This window comes from Elephantulus edwardii, unplaced genomic scaffold, assembly GCF_000299155.1.
Source record: "Elephantulus edwardii isolate Elephantulus edwardi_28Jun2011 unplaced genomic scaffold, EleEdw1.0 scaffold00053, whole genome shotgun sequence".
Lineage (NCBI taxonomy): Eukaryota > Metazoa > Chordata > Mammalia > Macroscelidea > Macroscelididae > Elephantulus > Elephantulus edwardii.
The window spans coordinates 17,241,724-17,256,333 of NW_006399803.1; the positions used below are offsets into that span (position 1 = coordinate 17,241,724).

Sequence of the window (14,610 nt, forward strand, 5' to 3'; positions counted from 1 at the left end):
AGCAGAGTTTAGGGCTGTTGTACATAGGGTTGTTATGAGTCGCAAGCGACTCAACAGCACATAACAAAAACATACGCAGATGATAAGATAGCACACTTGGAAAACCCTGAAGACTCAGCAAGAAAAGTACTGGACATAGTTGGCAATTCAGCAAAGTGGCAGGATACAAGATAAATATACAAAAATCAATTGGATTTCTCTACAGTGACAAAGAGAATACAGAAAAAAGAACTAAGAAAAACAACACCCATCACAATAGCTAATCACAAGATTAAATACTTGGGAGTAAACCAGACTGGAGACACAAAAGACCTACACAAAGAAAATTACAAAACATTATTACAAGGCCTTTCATTGTAAGAACTACCTCCCCTCTGTAACTTGATTTGTGCCACTATTAGAGCCTCTACATGGAATATTATTGCTTTTTAATTTTTGACTCCTGGACTTTTAACTTGTTAGTTAAATTTGTGTCTTCTAGGCTGCAACACTTCCATGATACATCTTCAAGGATATGAATGTAATGAAAACCCAAAATCTCTGTAAATGTTCATTAAAACTAATAAAATTAAATAAAGAAAAAAAGGATATGAACGTGTATGGCTAAGCCAGTGCACCTTAATTCCAAAATCAACCTTCATAATAGTCTTTGTGTTTCCTATTGCCAAAGGGGTCCTTTAGAGTAGTGAGAGAAGATCTTCACCCTGAAACCCACAGCGTCCCTTTTCAGCAGGAAGTAGCTAAGAGAATACACCGTCCCCTTTTCCTTATGAATCAGGGTGAAGTCTCAGGAAGGAGTGATAGAGAATGGCAAAGGACACATTGACAAAGGAGATTAATCAGAACTGGCTTTGACAGGCACTGTGGCAATTGGACAATTAAAACAGACTTTCAAGGGGGGGGGAGAAGAACGAACTAGGGAGGAGGGTAGAGAAAACAGTGCAACAATGAATGAATGGAAACCCAAAATCTCTGTAAATGTTCATTAAAATTAATAAAATTGAGTAATAAAAAAAAGAAAAAGAGACCTGGAGAAATTGAATATACCACGCTCACAGATAGGAAGACTCAATATTGTGAAAATGACAAATCAACCAAAGACAATTGACAAGTTCAATGAAATCTCAATATAGATACCAATTCCATTCTTCAACAATATGGAAAAGGCAATTTCCAATTTTACCTGGAATGGAAAGAGACTCCAAATAAGTAAAGGACTCCTGAAAGAGATACAAAGTTAAGACGCCTCTCACCCCCTGATCTCAAATCCTACTATACAACGCAGTGATCAAGACAGCATGGTACTGCTACAGTGACAGACACATAGATCAATGGAACAGAATTGAAAACCAGAAATCAGCTTATCTACCTATGGTCAACTATTCTTGACAAGAAGGCAAAACCAGATAAGTGAGGAAAAGAATTAAAAAATGGTGTTGACAAAATTGGAAAGCGATCTGTAGAAAATTCAAGCAAGACCCATACTTCACACCATATACAAAAACCAACTCAAAATGGATCAAGGATCTAGGAGTAAAACCAAATACTCTAAACCTCATCAGAGTAAAGATTGGAGGAATTCTAGAAACCCTAATCCACAGTATGAACAGTCTTGCAAGAATCCTGAAAAACCTACAACTAGGAGAGAATAGATGAATGAGACCTCTAAGAATCAAAACTCTATCAAAAAAACTTGACCAACAGGATAAAAAGAAACCCAGAGACTAGGAAAAATATATGGCGATGACATATCTGATAAAGGACTCCTATCTAAAATTTACAGAATATTATAGCACCTCAACAAGAATCGGTAAGCCACCCAATCACAAAACAGGCACAGGATATGAACAGACATTTCACAAATGAAGACATTCAAATGGCAAACAAACACATCAAGAAATGTCCAAAATCCCTAGATATCAGAGAGAAGGGGAAAAAAATCAACTATGAGATATTATCTCACCCCAGCAATAACAGCCAACTTGAACAAGGCAGCAAACAACAAATGCTGGTAAGGTTGTATAGAGACTGGAATCCTTATTTACTGCTGGTGGAAGCGTAAAACAGTAAAACCACCACCATGAAAGAGAGTCTGGCCCTTAATGGGAATATACCTTAACGAAACCAGAGCCCACTCAGAGATATATGCACACCCATGTTTACTGCCGCGTTATTTAAAATAGCAGAGAAATGGAAGCAACCTAAGTGTCCATCAACAACTGAATGGACAGAAAACTACCATATATTCACACAATAAATTCCTGTGTAGCATTGAAAAACAAGGAACTCAGGGAGCTCTGGTAGACTAGTGGCTATAAGCAGCAAGGCAATCCCAAAGGCATGCGGTTCAAATCCACCAGATGTTCTGCTGGTAAAAGAGGATCAATTTCTTCCTGTGCCAGTCAGATCTGAGTCAACAGTACACAACGGGGGAGGGGGGGCAAATAAAAACAAAAAACTAATAAAACATTACAAAACATGGGTGATCCTGGATGACATTATAATGAGTGAAATTCTCTCAGTCACAAAAGGGCAAATACTGGCAAAACAAAAAAACTGGCAAGACTGACATGAGGGTTGGGGAGAGAATACAAAAAGAGTGGATAGATAATGAGCACTGCATTGGAACAGATCAAGGAAAGAGCTGTTCAAAAGGAATATATGATTGGGCATTATCTGTATGACAATAGTCCAGAATAAGAGGTGCACTGCAAAGTGGACTGGGGTTGGGGGTTGGGAGAAGGACACTGTGCAACAATGAATATTTTTTTTTTAAAAAGAGTTAACTCGGGTGGGGGAGGGAAGAGGAGTGAGTAAAATGTACAGCAATGAAAGAATGAAAAGCCAACATTCTGTAAAGTTTTGTTAAAATCACAATTAAAAATAAAAAAGGATACATCCCAGTAGATTCTTCAATCTTTTTCAAAGAGCGAATATTCAAAATAAGACAACAAAACAAGTAGAATGTATTACTCTCTTCTTGGCATTACATTCAAAATAACATTGAAGCTAATTTTTTTAAAGAAGTAGTTCTGGCTGCTTTGAAGGAAATGGTAAAAAAAAGGCTCCAGGAATAGATGGTATACCAATTGACATATTTCAGTTAACAGATGCTGCCCTGGATGTGCTCACCAAGTTGTGCCAAGAAATCTGGAGAACGACAACTTGGCCAACTGACTGGAAGAGATCGATATTTGTTCCTATCTCAAAGAAGGTGACCCAACAGAATGTGGAAACTACAGAACAATCTCACTGATTTCACATGCAAGCAAGATTTTACCGAAGATTATCCAAAAACGACTGGAAAAGCACATCAACAGAGAACTACCAGAAGTCCAGGCTGGGTTTAGAAGGGGTCGTGGCAATAGGGATATTGTAGCTGATGTTAGTGAGATCTTAGCTGAAAGCAGGGAATACCAGAGGAATGTCTATCTGTGTTCCATTGACTATGCAAAGGCATTTGGCTGTGTGGATCATAACAAACTATGGCTGACTCTGAGAAGAATGGGAATCCCAGAACACTTGATCGTGCTAATGCGAAACCTATACTTGGACCAGGAGGCAGTCGTCAAAACAGAGCAAGGGAACACTGCATGGTTCAAAATTGGGAAGGTCATACACCAGGGATGCGTCCTATCTCCATACCTTTCCAACCTATATGCAGAACAGATTATCCGGGAGACTGGGTTCTATGAGGAGAAATGTGGGGTCAAGATTGGTGGACGATTTATCAACAATCTGCGTTATGCGGATGACACAACCCAGCTTGCTGAAACTGAAGAGGACATGAAGCACCTGCTGCAGAGGGTCAAGGACTGCAGCCTCCAATACGGATTGAGGCTCAATGTCAAGAAGACAAGGACTCTCACCACTGGACCAATTGGCAGCATCAGGATGGATGGTGAAGAGACTGAGATTGTACACGGCTTTAGTTTGCTTGGCTCCACAGTCAACACTCTTGGCACCAGCCTCCAGGAAATTAAAAGGTTCACTGTGATGAGAAAGTCTGCTGTTAGGGACCTCTCCAAAGTACTGAAGAGCAATGGTGTCTCTCTGGAGACTAAGGTGCGTCTGATACAGGCCATTGTCTTCGCAATCACTCGTTATGCATCAGAGAGTTGGACAATGACCAAGGAGCATAGAAGGAGAATTGATGCCTTTGAGCTGTGGTGCTGGAGAAGAGTACTGAAAATACCATGGACTGCTAGGAAAACAGATTTGTCCTGGACAGGGTTAAACCGGGTGGCTCCTTGGAGGCAAGGATTCTGAGGCTCTGTCTAACATACTTTGGACTTGTTGTGAGGAGAGACCGGTCCTTAGAGAAGGACATCATGCCTGGGAGGGTGAAGGGACAGTGCAGGAGGGGAAGGCCCTCTATGAGGTGGACTGATTCAGTGACTGGGATAATCGGGATGGGAGTATCAGAGACAGTGCGACTGGCACAGGACAGAGCAGAGTTTAGGGCTGTTGTACATAGGGTCGCTATGAGTCGCAAGCGACTCGACGGCACATAACAATAACATAAAAAACGGTAGATTTTATTCTCTTTGGAAATTAATTAAAATATCTAGAAATAATGTAACACAAATAAAACATGTCAGACAAGTCAAACATTTACCTACACTTCCAAGTATAAAATATTTACACTTACCTCCATGCTCTGCAAATTTGGGGTTAGAAAGGATTTGTTTACAGAACTTCAGTCCATTTCTATACTGTTTATGTTCATAACATCTCTGTGAAAATAAAAGGAAAACTTTAACAAAAATATGCACCTACTTTTACTTCCAAAGTCTTCTAAAAAAGCGGTTTTAGAAAATCAAAATGTAATTTCAAGAAGACACAAGAATACAAATTAAGAAAAGCATAAAGCCCACCCCAAAAGTTCAGTAATTAATTACTGGGAAAAAGTAAAAGTCAATAAAAAGGTAGCCAAAGAAATTACATTATAAAATAATATATTCTTCTCTAGAACTGAATGATGGAAGTCTCTAGAGCACAAACTTCCAAACAAGTTATCTGCAAAATGAATGGATAAAGATTTAAAGAGCTTATCAAATAAATTTCAAATCCTATAAGTATAAGGCCCTTAAAAATTACTAAAGAGTAAAAAGAAAAAGTCACATTAATAAACATATCTGTATTTAGCATGTAAAGATAATCATGTCTTCAGCAATCAGAGATCCAAATCAACAATGAGATACCACACTTCATTTGCACTAGGATGGCTAGGATAAGGTGGAAATAACACATGATGCTATGGGGAAACTGAAATTATTATCCACTGAAGTTAGGAATGTAAAAATGGTAATAGTTGTTGTGAAAAGCGAATTGACAGCTGGTTAAAAATTAAAAACGGAAATACTGTGACTCATCTAGGAATTTCACACCAAGGCATATATATACCTAAGAAATTTAAAGGCTAAAGCACAAGCTAACATATATACACCACTGTTCATTATAACCAAACAGAGGATATAGGGAAATAATCCAGATGATCATCAATGAATAAAGGGATAAATAAAATGTGCTATGCACAAATAATGGAATATTAATTAGTCATGAAAATAATTAATGATACATACTGTATAACTTTGATGAACATTGAAAATATTATGCTGAGTAAAATCAGCCAATAACAAATAATGAAATGCTGCTGAAAGCTAGTTGGGGGTGGGGGGGGACGGACTGTATACAACCTTTAAAACTCAAAAGGAAAATGTTTTCAACTTAGACTATTATGCCTAAATTATCAATTTATTATAGAGATAAATTAAGACTCCTCAAAAAAACTAAAATTTTATCTCAGTAGATTCCTTCTTATGAACTTGATAAAAAAAAAGTATAAGAAAACTTACAATGTGAGATTTAGAGAAAAATAAACGTAGCATAGAAAAAGTACTAGCTATATTTACTAGTGAATACTAGGACTATGTACTCAAACTCATTTTCACTGAGTCAGAACCAACTGATAACTGACTCTCTCTGGTGGATGTACTAAGGTTATAAATCACATGCAAGGACAGCACTCATCTTTCTTCCACAGAACTACTGGAAGAGTCACACTGTCACAGACTGAACTAACCATTGGATTAGTAGTGAAAATTGCTATATACTGTATCATCAGAACTCCCTAGCTAGAAACAACCAGTTTAAAATAGAGCAGGAAAGTCAAAGGCAAGGACAAAATAGGTTTTGAGCAAAGGCAAAAACTGTCACATCTGATAATATGAAAACATATCATTATAAGTACCTGAAAGAACTACAAGCACATTTGGGAAACAGGAACAAGAGGGCTACAGGAAAACAAATAACTTTATGTTGTTGTTAGGTGCCTCAAGTCAAGTAGAACACAGAGACACAATGAACAACAGATCTGAACCCTGTCCTTTCCTGTGCCATCAGAACCCTTTGTGGTAGTCACCATGTATGTCAATCTACCTGGTCAAAGGTCTTCCTTTCCTTCTCCAGCCCTCTACCTTTCCAAACATCCTATCCCTCTCCAAAGAAATAGCCTGTCCTATCAACATGCCCAGAGTATGTGAAACAAAGCTTTGTCTTTGCATCAAAGGAGCACTCTGGCTGCACCTGAAATATGTCTCCTGCTCTGCTGACTTCAGGTACCAACAGTATTTACTGTAGAACCTAGTAAGATGAAGTTGTTGACAGTTTCAATCTTTTCCCCATCTATCATGATGGTGTCTATTGGTCCAGTGGTAAGAATTTTTGTTCTCTTGACTCTGAGATGCAAACCATATTGAAGGCTGTATAATTTGATCTTCTGCAACAAGTGTTTCAAGTCCTCCTCACTTTCAGCAAGCAAAGTTATGTAATACACACAATGCAGGTTATTGATGACTCTCCCTCCAATCCTGATGACACATTCTTCTTCATAGAGTCCAGCTTCTCAAATAATTTACTCAGCATATAGATTAAATAGGTATGGAGAGAGAATACAACCCTGATGCACTCCCTTAATTTTTAAACCATGTACCCTTGCTCTGTTTGCACGTCAGCCCCCTATTCTAAGTATCGGTTTCTCATGAGCACAATTAAGTGTTCTAGGATTCCCATTCTCTTCTCAATGTTAGCCACAACTTTCGTTCCACATAGTCAAATGCTTTTGCAAAGTCAATAAAGCAAAAATAGTCATTCTTCTGGTATTCTTTACTTATAGCCAGGATCCATGTGACATCAGCAGTTCATAACCCGGATGCCACAGTCTATTCTAAATCCTGCTTGAACTTCTGGCAATTCCTAACCTATGCACTGTTCTAGTTGTTTTTCAATGATCTTCAGCAGTGTTTGGCTTCCATGCGTTAGTAACACTACTGTTTGACAGTTTTCACATTCTGTTGGATCACTTTTCTTGGGAATGGGAACAAATATGGACCTCTTTTAATCCACTGGCCAGACAGCTGTCCTCCAAATTGCCTAGCATAGACTGGTGAGTACATACAGAGATATATCTGTTAACTGAAACAAGAAAACTGGTATTCCAACAATTCCAGGGGCCTTATTTTTTGTCAATGACTTTAATGCAGTTTCCACTTCCTCCTTCCTTCACTGACTCCTGCTCATATTTCTTCCTGAAATTTTTCAGTGTCAGTTTTGTTTTTAGTACAGTGACTCTGGTGTAATCCCTCCACCTTCTTTTGATGTCTACTGGGTCATTCAATATAGTGCACATAGCATCTTTCAATACTGGGACTCAATATCTCAATATTGGGACTCAGTTATCTCAGCTTAAGAATGCAAAGTGGAGCAATAAATAGTCTAAATTAAAAAAAGAAAAAGAAAAAAAGAATGCAAAGTGAGTTCTTCCCTTTTTATTCTCCAATTCCAGCTCTCTCAACATATTATTAGAATACTTTGCTTTGTCTTTTCAAGATGCCCTTTGAATTCTCCTGTTCAGCTCTTTTACTTCAACTTAATCCCTTCCATTTGTTTTTGCTTCTCAACACTCTAGTGCAATTTTCTGAGACTCTTCTGACATCCATTTCAGTTTTTTCTTTCTCCTCTGTCTTTGTAACAAACACCTTTTCTGCTCTCTTCTGTGATATCCTTGATATTATCCCACAGCTCATCTGGTCTTAAATCACTACTATTCAATGCTTCAACCCTATTCTATATGTTTTTCAAATTCAGATGAAATAAATCAAGATCTTATTTGTGTTCTCATGGACTTCTTTTAACTAGAAACGCTCAATATCAGTAGTCAAGACTAGGCCAAGGGTAGAATGTGATTAAGTCCATCAATTACTCAGGTGAAGTTCAAACTGAGGCCAAAGAATAAAAGAAGTCCATGAGAATGCCTATATGAACAGAACTAAAAATGTAAATCTTCAGCACTAGTTTATCAATCAAAACTTGTGATATGCTTGAAGGAATGAGAGGAAAAAAATGGGTAAAATTAAAGGAAGCTCAAAAACTTCATTTTTCATAATCAGAAGTCAACAAATGTTGAAAATAAGAATTATCTAAGAAAATAAGTGAAAGGGCCAAGGGTACCTGATTCTGGGGGGGGGTGAAAAGGTAAAGAAAAAGCTGAAAAAGTAAAGAAAAAGCAAGTTAAGGGACATTTTCCTTCATAAACCTTTTATGGCTTTTCTTCTCATTATAAAATTCTTTCAGTATTTGTCACAGAAAAAGCCTTGCACAATAGTCCATGCTAGAATTCACCATCAAAAAAATGTCTTGAAATTTTCACTTGCCACTTATAAAGCAATATATTTGAAAATTGGGATAATAAGTGATAACAAAACAGAAAAACCTATAAGAGAAAATATAGAAGCAAAATAATAATAATTATATTTTTCCACATATGAATCATTACAATTTCTCCCTTATCAATTTTTTGCTAAATAGGTACTCTACCCACAACACACTCTTAACCATATAATCAAAGAAAAAAATCCAATCATTTTTGCTGTTTCTCTTTCCTCATCCTCCAATCCTCAAATAGGTTCTATCAATTTTAAAATTCTCTGTAATAATTTCCAAACCGATTTAGTTAGTATTATATTTACCCTCTATACCCAGGTAAATCCACAGAGTGATAACAGTGGTAAGGTAGAAGACAGAAGCAGGCACTTGATATGCCATTATACAAATACACTTAAAAAAGCATAATAAGATTGAGCAATTAAATTTAGTGTTTTAGTTACACAGTAGGCTTTCTGCTATAACATCAATATAAAAAGTAAAGACCACAGTAATTATTCTGTCAGTTTTCACAAATTATATAAAAAAATTTCATTATTGTTCCTAAGGCTCATTTTCTGAAAATGTTTCTGTAAAAATACAGTTAAGAGACTTCTACTTTTGACCATGATAGTTTAAGGAAAAACTTCAACCATAAACCTTCCATCATAAACAAAAATACTAGACAAATAAAAGGTTTAAGATATTTGATAAAAGGTTGCATAGAGTTGCAAACAATGAGAGTAGGAAAAGATAACTTTAAAATGATACTGATTTACCTTTTCAGGCATTTTCTCGATTACAAAACAGAAAGGGAATTCTAAGAAGAGCACAGTAAACTGCAGAGTGGTAGAGACAGAAACTAAAGTTCAAGAAGACTGAAGTATTCTGCAAGGAAAAATACTGAAATGGATGGAGCTATGCACAGAAAAAGGTTAAAATTCTGCTAACAATGTGTATTCATATGATGGTGAATTTGTTGAATACTGAACCACACACATGTAGAGTAAAACTGCAGAAGACAAAACAAAGAATGACCATGAAGCAGCAAGTTGAAAAATTCTCAGGGCTCACACAAAGTTCAGAACCTGTTCAAACTCAGTAAAGACTACAGAAAGATCAAGCCTTAACAGTACACATAAACTAGTCATAGAATAAGAGCCTAACAATGCCTCAATAACACCAGATAGGAGCAGAGATGGAAGAATACTGCAGGCCACTGCTGAGGTACCTGAGCTGCCCCTGACACCAGAGAGAGGAGTACTGTGTATGCCACCTGGACTAATAAGCAGCAAGGAAAACACCTCTTGAGCCACCATGAGTCCCTGCAACCTCTAGTTACCCCAGAGGAGAATTCTCCTTGTCTCCATCCGTGTACTCTTCCACTCAACGGAAACTGTGAATAGAGAGGGAAGAGGCCTTTGGGCCATCACCTGGGTATCTGAGCTACCCCAGACAGAAGAGAGGGAAATGCCCTCTGAACCCCTTGACCAGTCATTGGCAAAGAAAGTGCATCATGGACCACTGTACACAGGTGGTGCCTAGTCTTGGGAGGAAAAGGGGCCAGGCAGCATTCCTCAGAATTCTTAGCTCCCCAGGGCTTTGTCTGCTCATGGAGAAACAAGCCCTCTCATTCAGCCTTAAGATAGAACACAGGTACATCTTAGCACAGAGACTTAAAAGGAAGTGTCCAGCAATTCTGGGATTTTGGCAGCTCCCCAGAGACTTTCTTGGCCCAAAAGGGAAACAGTCCTTTCCATCAAGGCACAGGAGAAACAGCCAACTTCACCTACTCCTAAAGAATATTGTTCCATCTTATCAAACTACAAAACATGCAAAGAAACAAGGTCATCATAGCTGGGCAAAGGAAAAGACTCCAGATCCCTGCCCCCTCCGTGGGCAATAGGATGAAAAGTGTGCCACAGGAAAAGAGGAATATAACTCCACAAACCATCAGCAGAGAAGATTACCACTTAGAAACTGAATCACGGACAACAATTAGAATCTACAACTCTACCAATGTTATTGTTGTTGTTGAATGCCTTCGAGTCGAGCATGATTCAAAGTGACCCTACGAACAAAAGGCCTGAAGCCCCTCTATAACAACTGACATTTATTTATAAAAGTTCATAGTTTCCGAAAGCATGTTATTTAGGAAGTGGATGCCACTCCTGCTTCCAACCCTGTCACAGTATGTTATTGTTGATATGTACCATTGAGTCACCTGCGATGTATAGCGACCCTATGTACAGCAGCTCTGAACCCTTCCCTGTCCTGAGCCAGTCTCACGAATTCCAACACACCAAAACCCATTGTCCCAGTTACTGTATCAATCCATCTCATCCGGGGCCTCCCTTTAGGAGCAGACTAAAACTTACTACTCTCATCAAAGAAGAGGTCAAATAAAAAAGACACTGAAGAACTAAACTTTATAATAAGCTGACTCAACGTTATATACATATTTAAGGTACTTTAACCAACAAAAAGTTTACTTTCTTCTCAAATGCACATCTACAAGTGATTATACCTGTGCAAGAAATCACTGGAGAAGCTCAATATCAGCACAGTCAAAATTAGGCCAAGTGCTGACAGTGGAAGAGACAATCTATTATTCCTGTTAAAGTTCAAATTGAAGCTAAAGAAAATTAGAACAAGTCCATGCTGTTGTTGTTGTTGTTGTTATGTGTCATCGAGTCACTTGCGACTCATAGCAACCCTAAAAGACGTTCTATCCTGTGCCAACCTCGCCGTCTCAAACACACTCATTTCCACCACTCCACTCACAGAATCCATCCATCTCATCAAGGGTTTTCCTATCCTGCACCATCCCTCCACTCTCCCAAACATGATGTCCCTCTCCAAGGACCAGTCCCTCCTTGCAACATGCCCAAAGTATTTCAGATGAAGCTTCAGAATCCTTGACTCCAAGAAGCATTCCAGCTTCACCCTGTTCAGGACAAATCTGTTTGTTCTCCTAGCAGTCCATGGTATATTCAACACTCTTCTCCAGCACCACAGCTCAAAGGCATCAATTCTCCTTCTATCATCCCTATTCACTGTCCAACTCTCAGATGCATAGCAAGTAACTGTGAAGTCTATAGCCTGGATCAGGCGCACCTTAGTCTCCAGCCTGAAGTCATTGCACTTCAGTACTCTCGAGAGGTCCCTCATAGCTGACTTTCCCAATGCTATTCGTCTCCTGATTTCCTGGACCAAGAGTGATGTCTGTGGAACCAAGTAAACTGAAACTGTTAACTATCTCAATCTCTTCACTATCCATATTGATGCTGCCAATTGGCCCAGTGGTAAGAATCTTTGTTTTCTTGATGTTGAGCTTCAATCCATATTGAAGACTGCAGTCCTTGACCTTCAGCAGCAAGCGCTTCAGGTCTTCCTCAGTTTCAGCAAGCAGGGTTGTGTCATCTGAGTAACGCAGGTTGTTGACGATTCTTCCACCAATCCTGATGCCACATTCCTCCTCGTACAGCCCAGCGTCTAGGATGATCTGTTCTACATACAGGCTGAAAAGGTATGGAGACAGGACACATCCCTGACGGACCCCTTTCTTGATTTTGAACCATCCAGTGTCTCCCTGCTGTGTTCTGACAACTGCTTCTTGGTCCAAGTATAAGTTTCGCATTAGCACAACCATATGTTCTAGGATTCCCATTCTTCTCAGAGTCAGCCATAGCTTGTTGTGATCCACACAGTCAGAAGCCTTTGCATAGTCAATGAGGCACAGACATTCTTCTGGTATTCTCTGCTTTCTGCCAAGATCCATCTAACATTGGCTATAATATTCCTAGTGCCATAACCTCGTCTAAATCCAGCCTGCACATCTGGCAGTTTCTGTTGACATATTGTTCCAAACAATTTTTTTATCATTTCCAACAGAATCTTGCTTGCATGTGATAGTAATGATATTGTTTGATAATTCCACACTCTGTTGGGTCACCTTTCTTTGGAATGGGAACAAATTTCGATCTTTTCCAGTTAGCTGGCCAGATGGCTGTCCTCCAGTCCATATGAACAACAAAAAAAAAAAGATCCTAGCTCTGTCCTACCTGAATTTATAAATCACCTGAGTAGGTTTGAAGCACTAAATATCAATGATCAAAGACTGGAAGAGTTATCAGATTACATTAAGGATATTATCCAAGAAGAGAACAAAAGGTCACCACAAAGGGGAGAGAGAAAAACACCAAAAAGGATGTCAGAACAGACCCTGAAATTTGCACGAGTGTCGAGAAGCCAAAAGAAAGGGAAGAGATGATAAAATAAAAGAGCTGAACACAAGATTTCAAAAAGTAACTTGGGAGGACAAAGCAAATACAATGGAATGTGCAGAGACTTAAAAATTGAAGAATAAAAAGGAAGGAACCCGCTTGGCATTTCTCAAGCTGAATGATCTGAACAACAATGTCAAGGCTTGATATGCAACACTTAGGCAAACTGTGGGCAAAATCTTAAATGATCCAGAGAAAAGCAAAAAATGGAAAGAATACACAGTGTCACTGTACCAAAAAGAATTGGCTGACAACAAAATATTTCAAGAAGTACATATAATCAAGAGCCAATGGCAATGAAAAAGTTAAGCTGTACTGAAGTCACTGGCAAAAAAATAAGGCCTTAGGAATCAATGGGATACCAACTGACATGCTTAAAATGACAGATGCAGTCCTGGACCTGCTCACCAGTCTGTGCCAAGAAATTTGAAGCACAGCTGCCTGGCTGTTTGTTTCGCAAGAAAGACGATACAAAGAATACAGAAATTACTAAGAAATATCATTAATAACACATGCAAGCAAAATATTGAAGATCATTCAAAAATGCCTGCAACAATACAGAAGACAGGGACCTGTCAGACTTTCAAGAGGTCATGGCAAGAGGAATATCATAATGGTACATAATGTACATAATGGTTGTATCCTTTTAATGCCTATTTAATCTGTATGCTGAGCAAATTATTCAAGAAGCAGGTATCTATGAAGAACAAAGGGGCAACCTCATCAGAGGAAGGCTCATCAATAATCTGTGTTATGTAAATGACACAAACCTGCCTGCTCAGACTGAGGACAACATAAAGTACTTGCTACAGAAGGTTAAACAATGCAGCCTGAAAAAGGAATAAAATTCAAAAAAAAAAAAACAAAAATCCTTGCCACTGGACCAATAGAAAGTATGATGATAAATGGAGAATGGACTTAAATTTTCACCTTACATGGATCCACAATCAACAACCTTGGTACCAGCAATCAGCAGATCAGAAACATACTGTACTGGGAAAGTTGTAGGTAGGAACGTCTCCAAATTCTTTAGGGGCAATAATTTCAGTATGAGTACCTGGGTGTATGTTCTTTTCCATCACTTGCTATACATCTTAAAGCCAGACAATGAATGACAAAACTGTGATGTTGAGGGGAAAAGTACTGAATATCCCATGTACTGCCAAAAGAACAAACAAATATGTCTTAGAGAAAGTGTAGAGAAGGTGCTCCTTGGAAGCAAAGATGATAAGGTTTTGTCTCATAGATGATGGGTATGTTACTAGGAGAGATTACTGCTCGGTGAGGGAGAGTGAAGAAGACTTTCAACCACACAGACTGACAGCGTGACTATGGCAACAAGTTTGAGATTGTGAAGATGGCAAAAGATAGGACAGAGGTCAGATCTGCAGTTCAAAGGTACTCTCCCACCAAACAAGAAGTGCATGTGGTACATTCTCCAGAACTAACTACATTTTAGGACACAAAGCAAGTCTCAACAAATTTAAAACTGCTGAAATGATACAAAGTATCCCTCTCAGACCACAATGCCTCAATGCCAGATAGTAAGAGGATAGAGGAAAAACCATCCAGTGGAAGTAACACTTTGCTTGTGGTGGTTGTTGTTATGTGCCATGCAGTC

The 14,610-nt window shown here is 38.6% G+C and overlaps 1 protein-coding gene across 2 annotated transcripts in view; it reads right to left on the bottom strand.

The window, feature by feature from the left end:
* The window catches only part of NAA15 (N(alpha)-acetyltransferase 15, NatA auxiliary subunit), a 115,612-nt gene that overhangs the window by 67,467 nt on the left and 33,535 nt on the right, over positions 1–14,610 (bottom strand). For both annotated transcript variants that reach the window (XM_006887028.1, XM_006887029.1), the window contains exon 2: positions 4,652–4,736. In XM_006887028.1, coding sequence (XP_006887090.1) covers positions 4,652–4,736 — 85 coding nt within the window. The remainder of the gene's footprint in view (positions 1–4,651; positions 4,737–14,610) is intronic.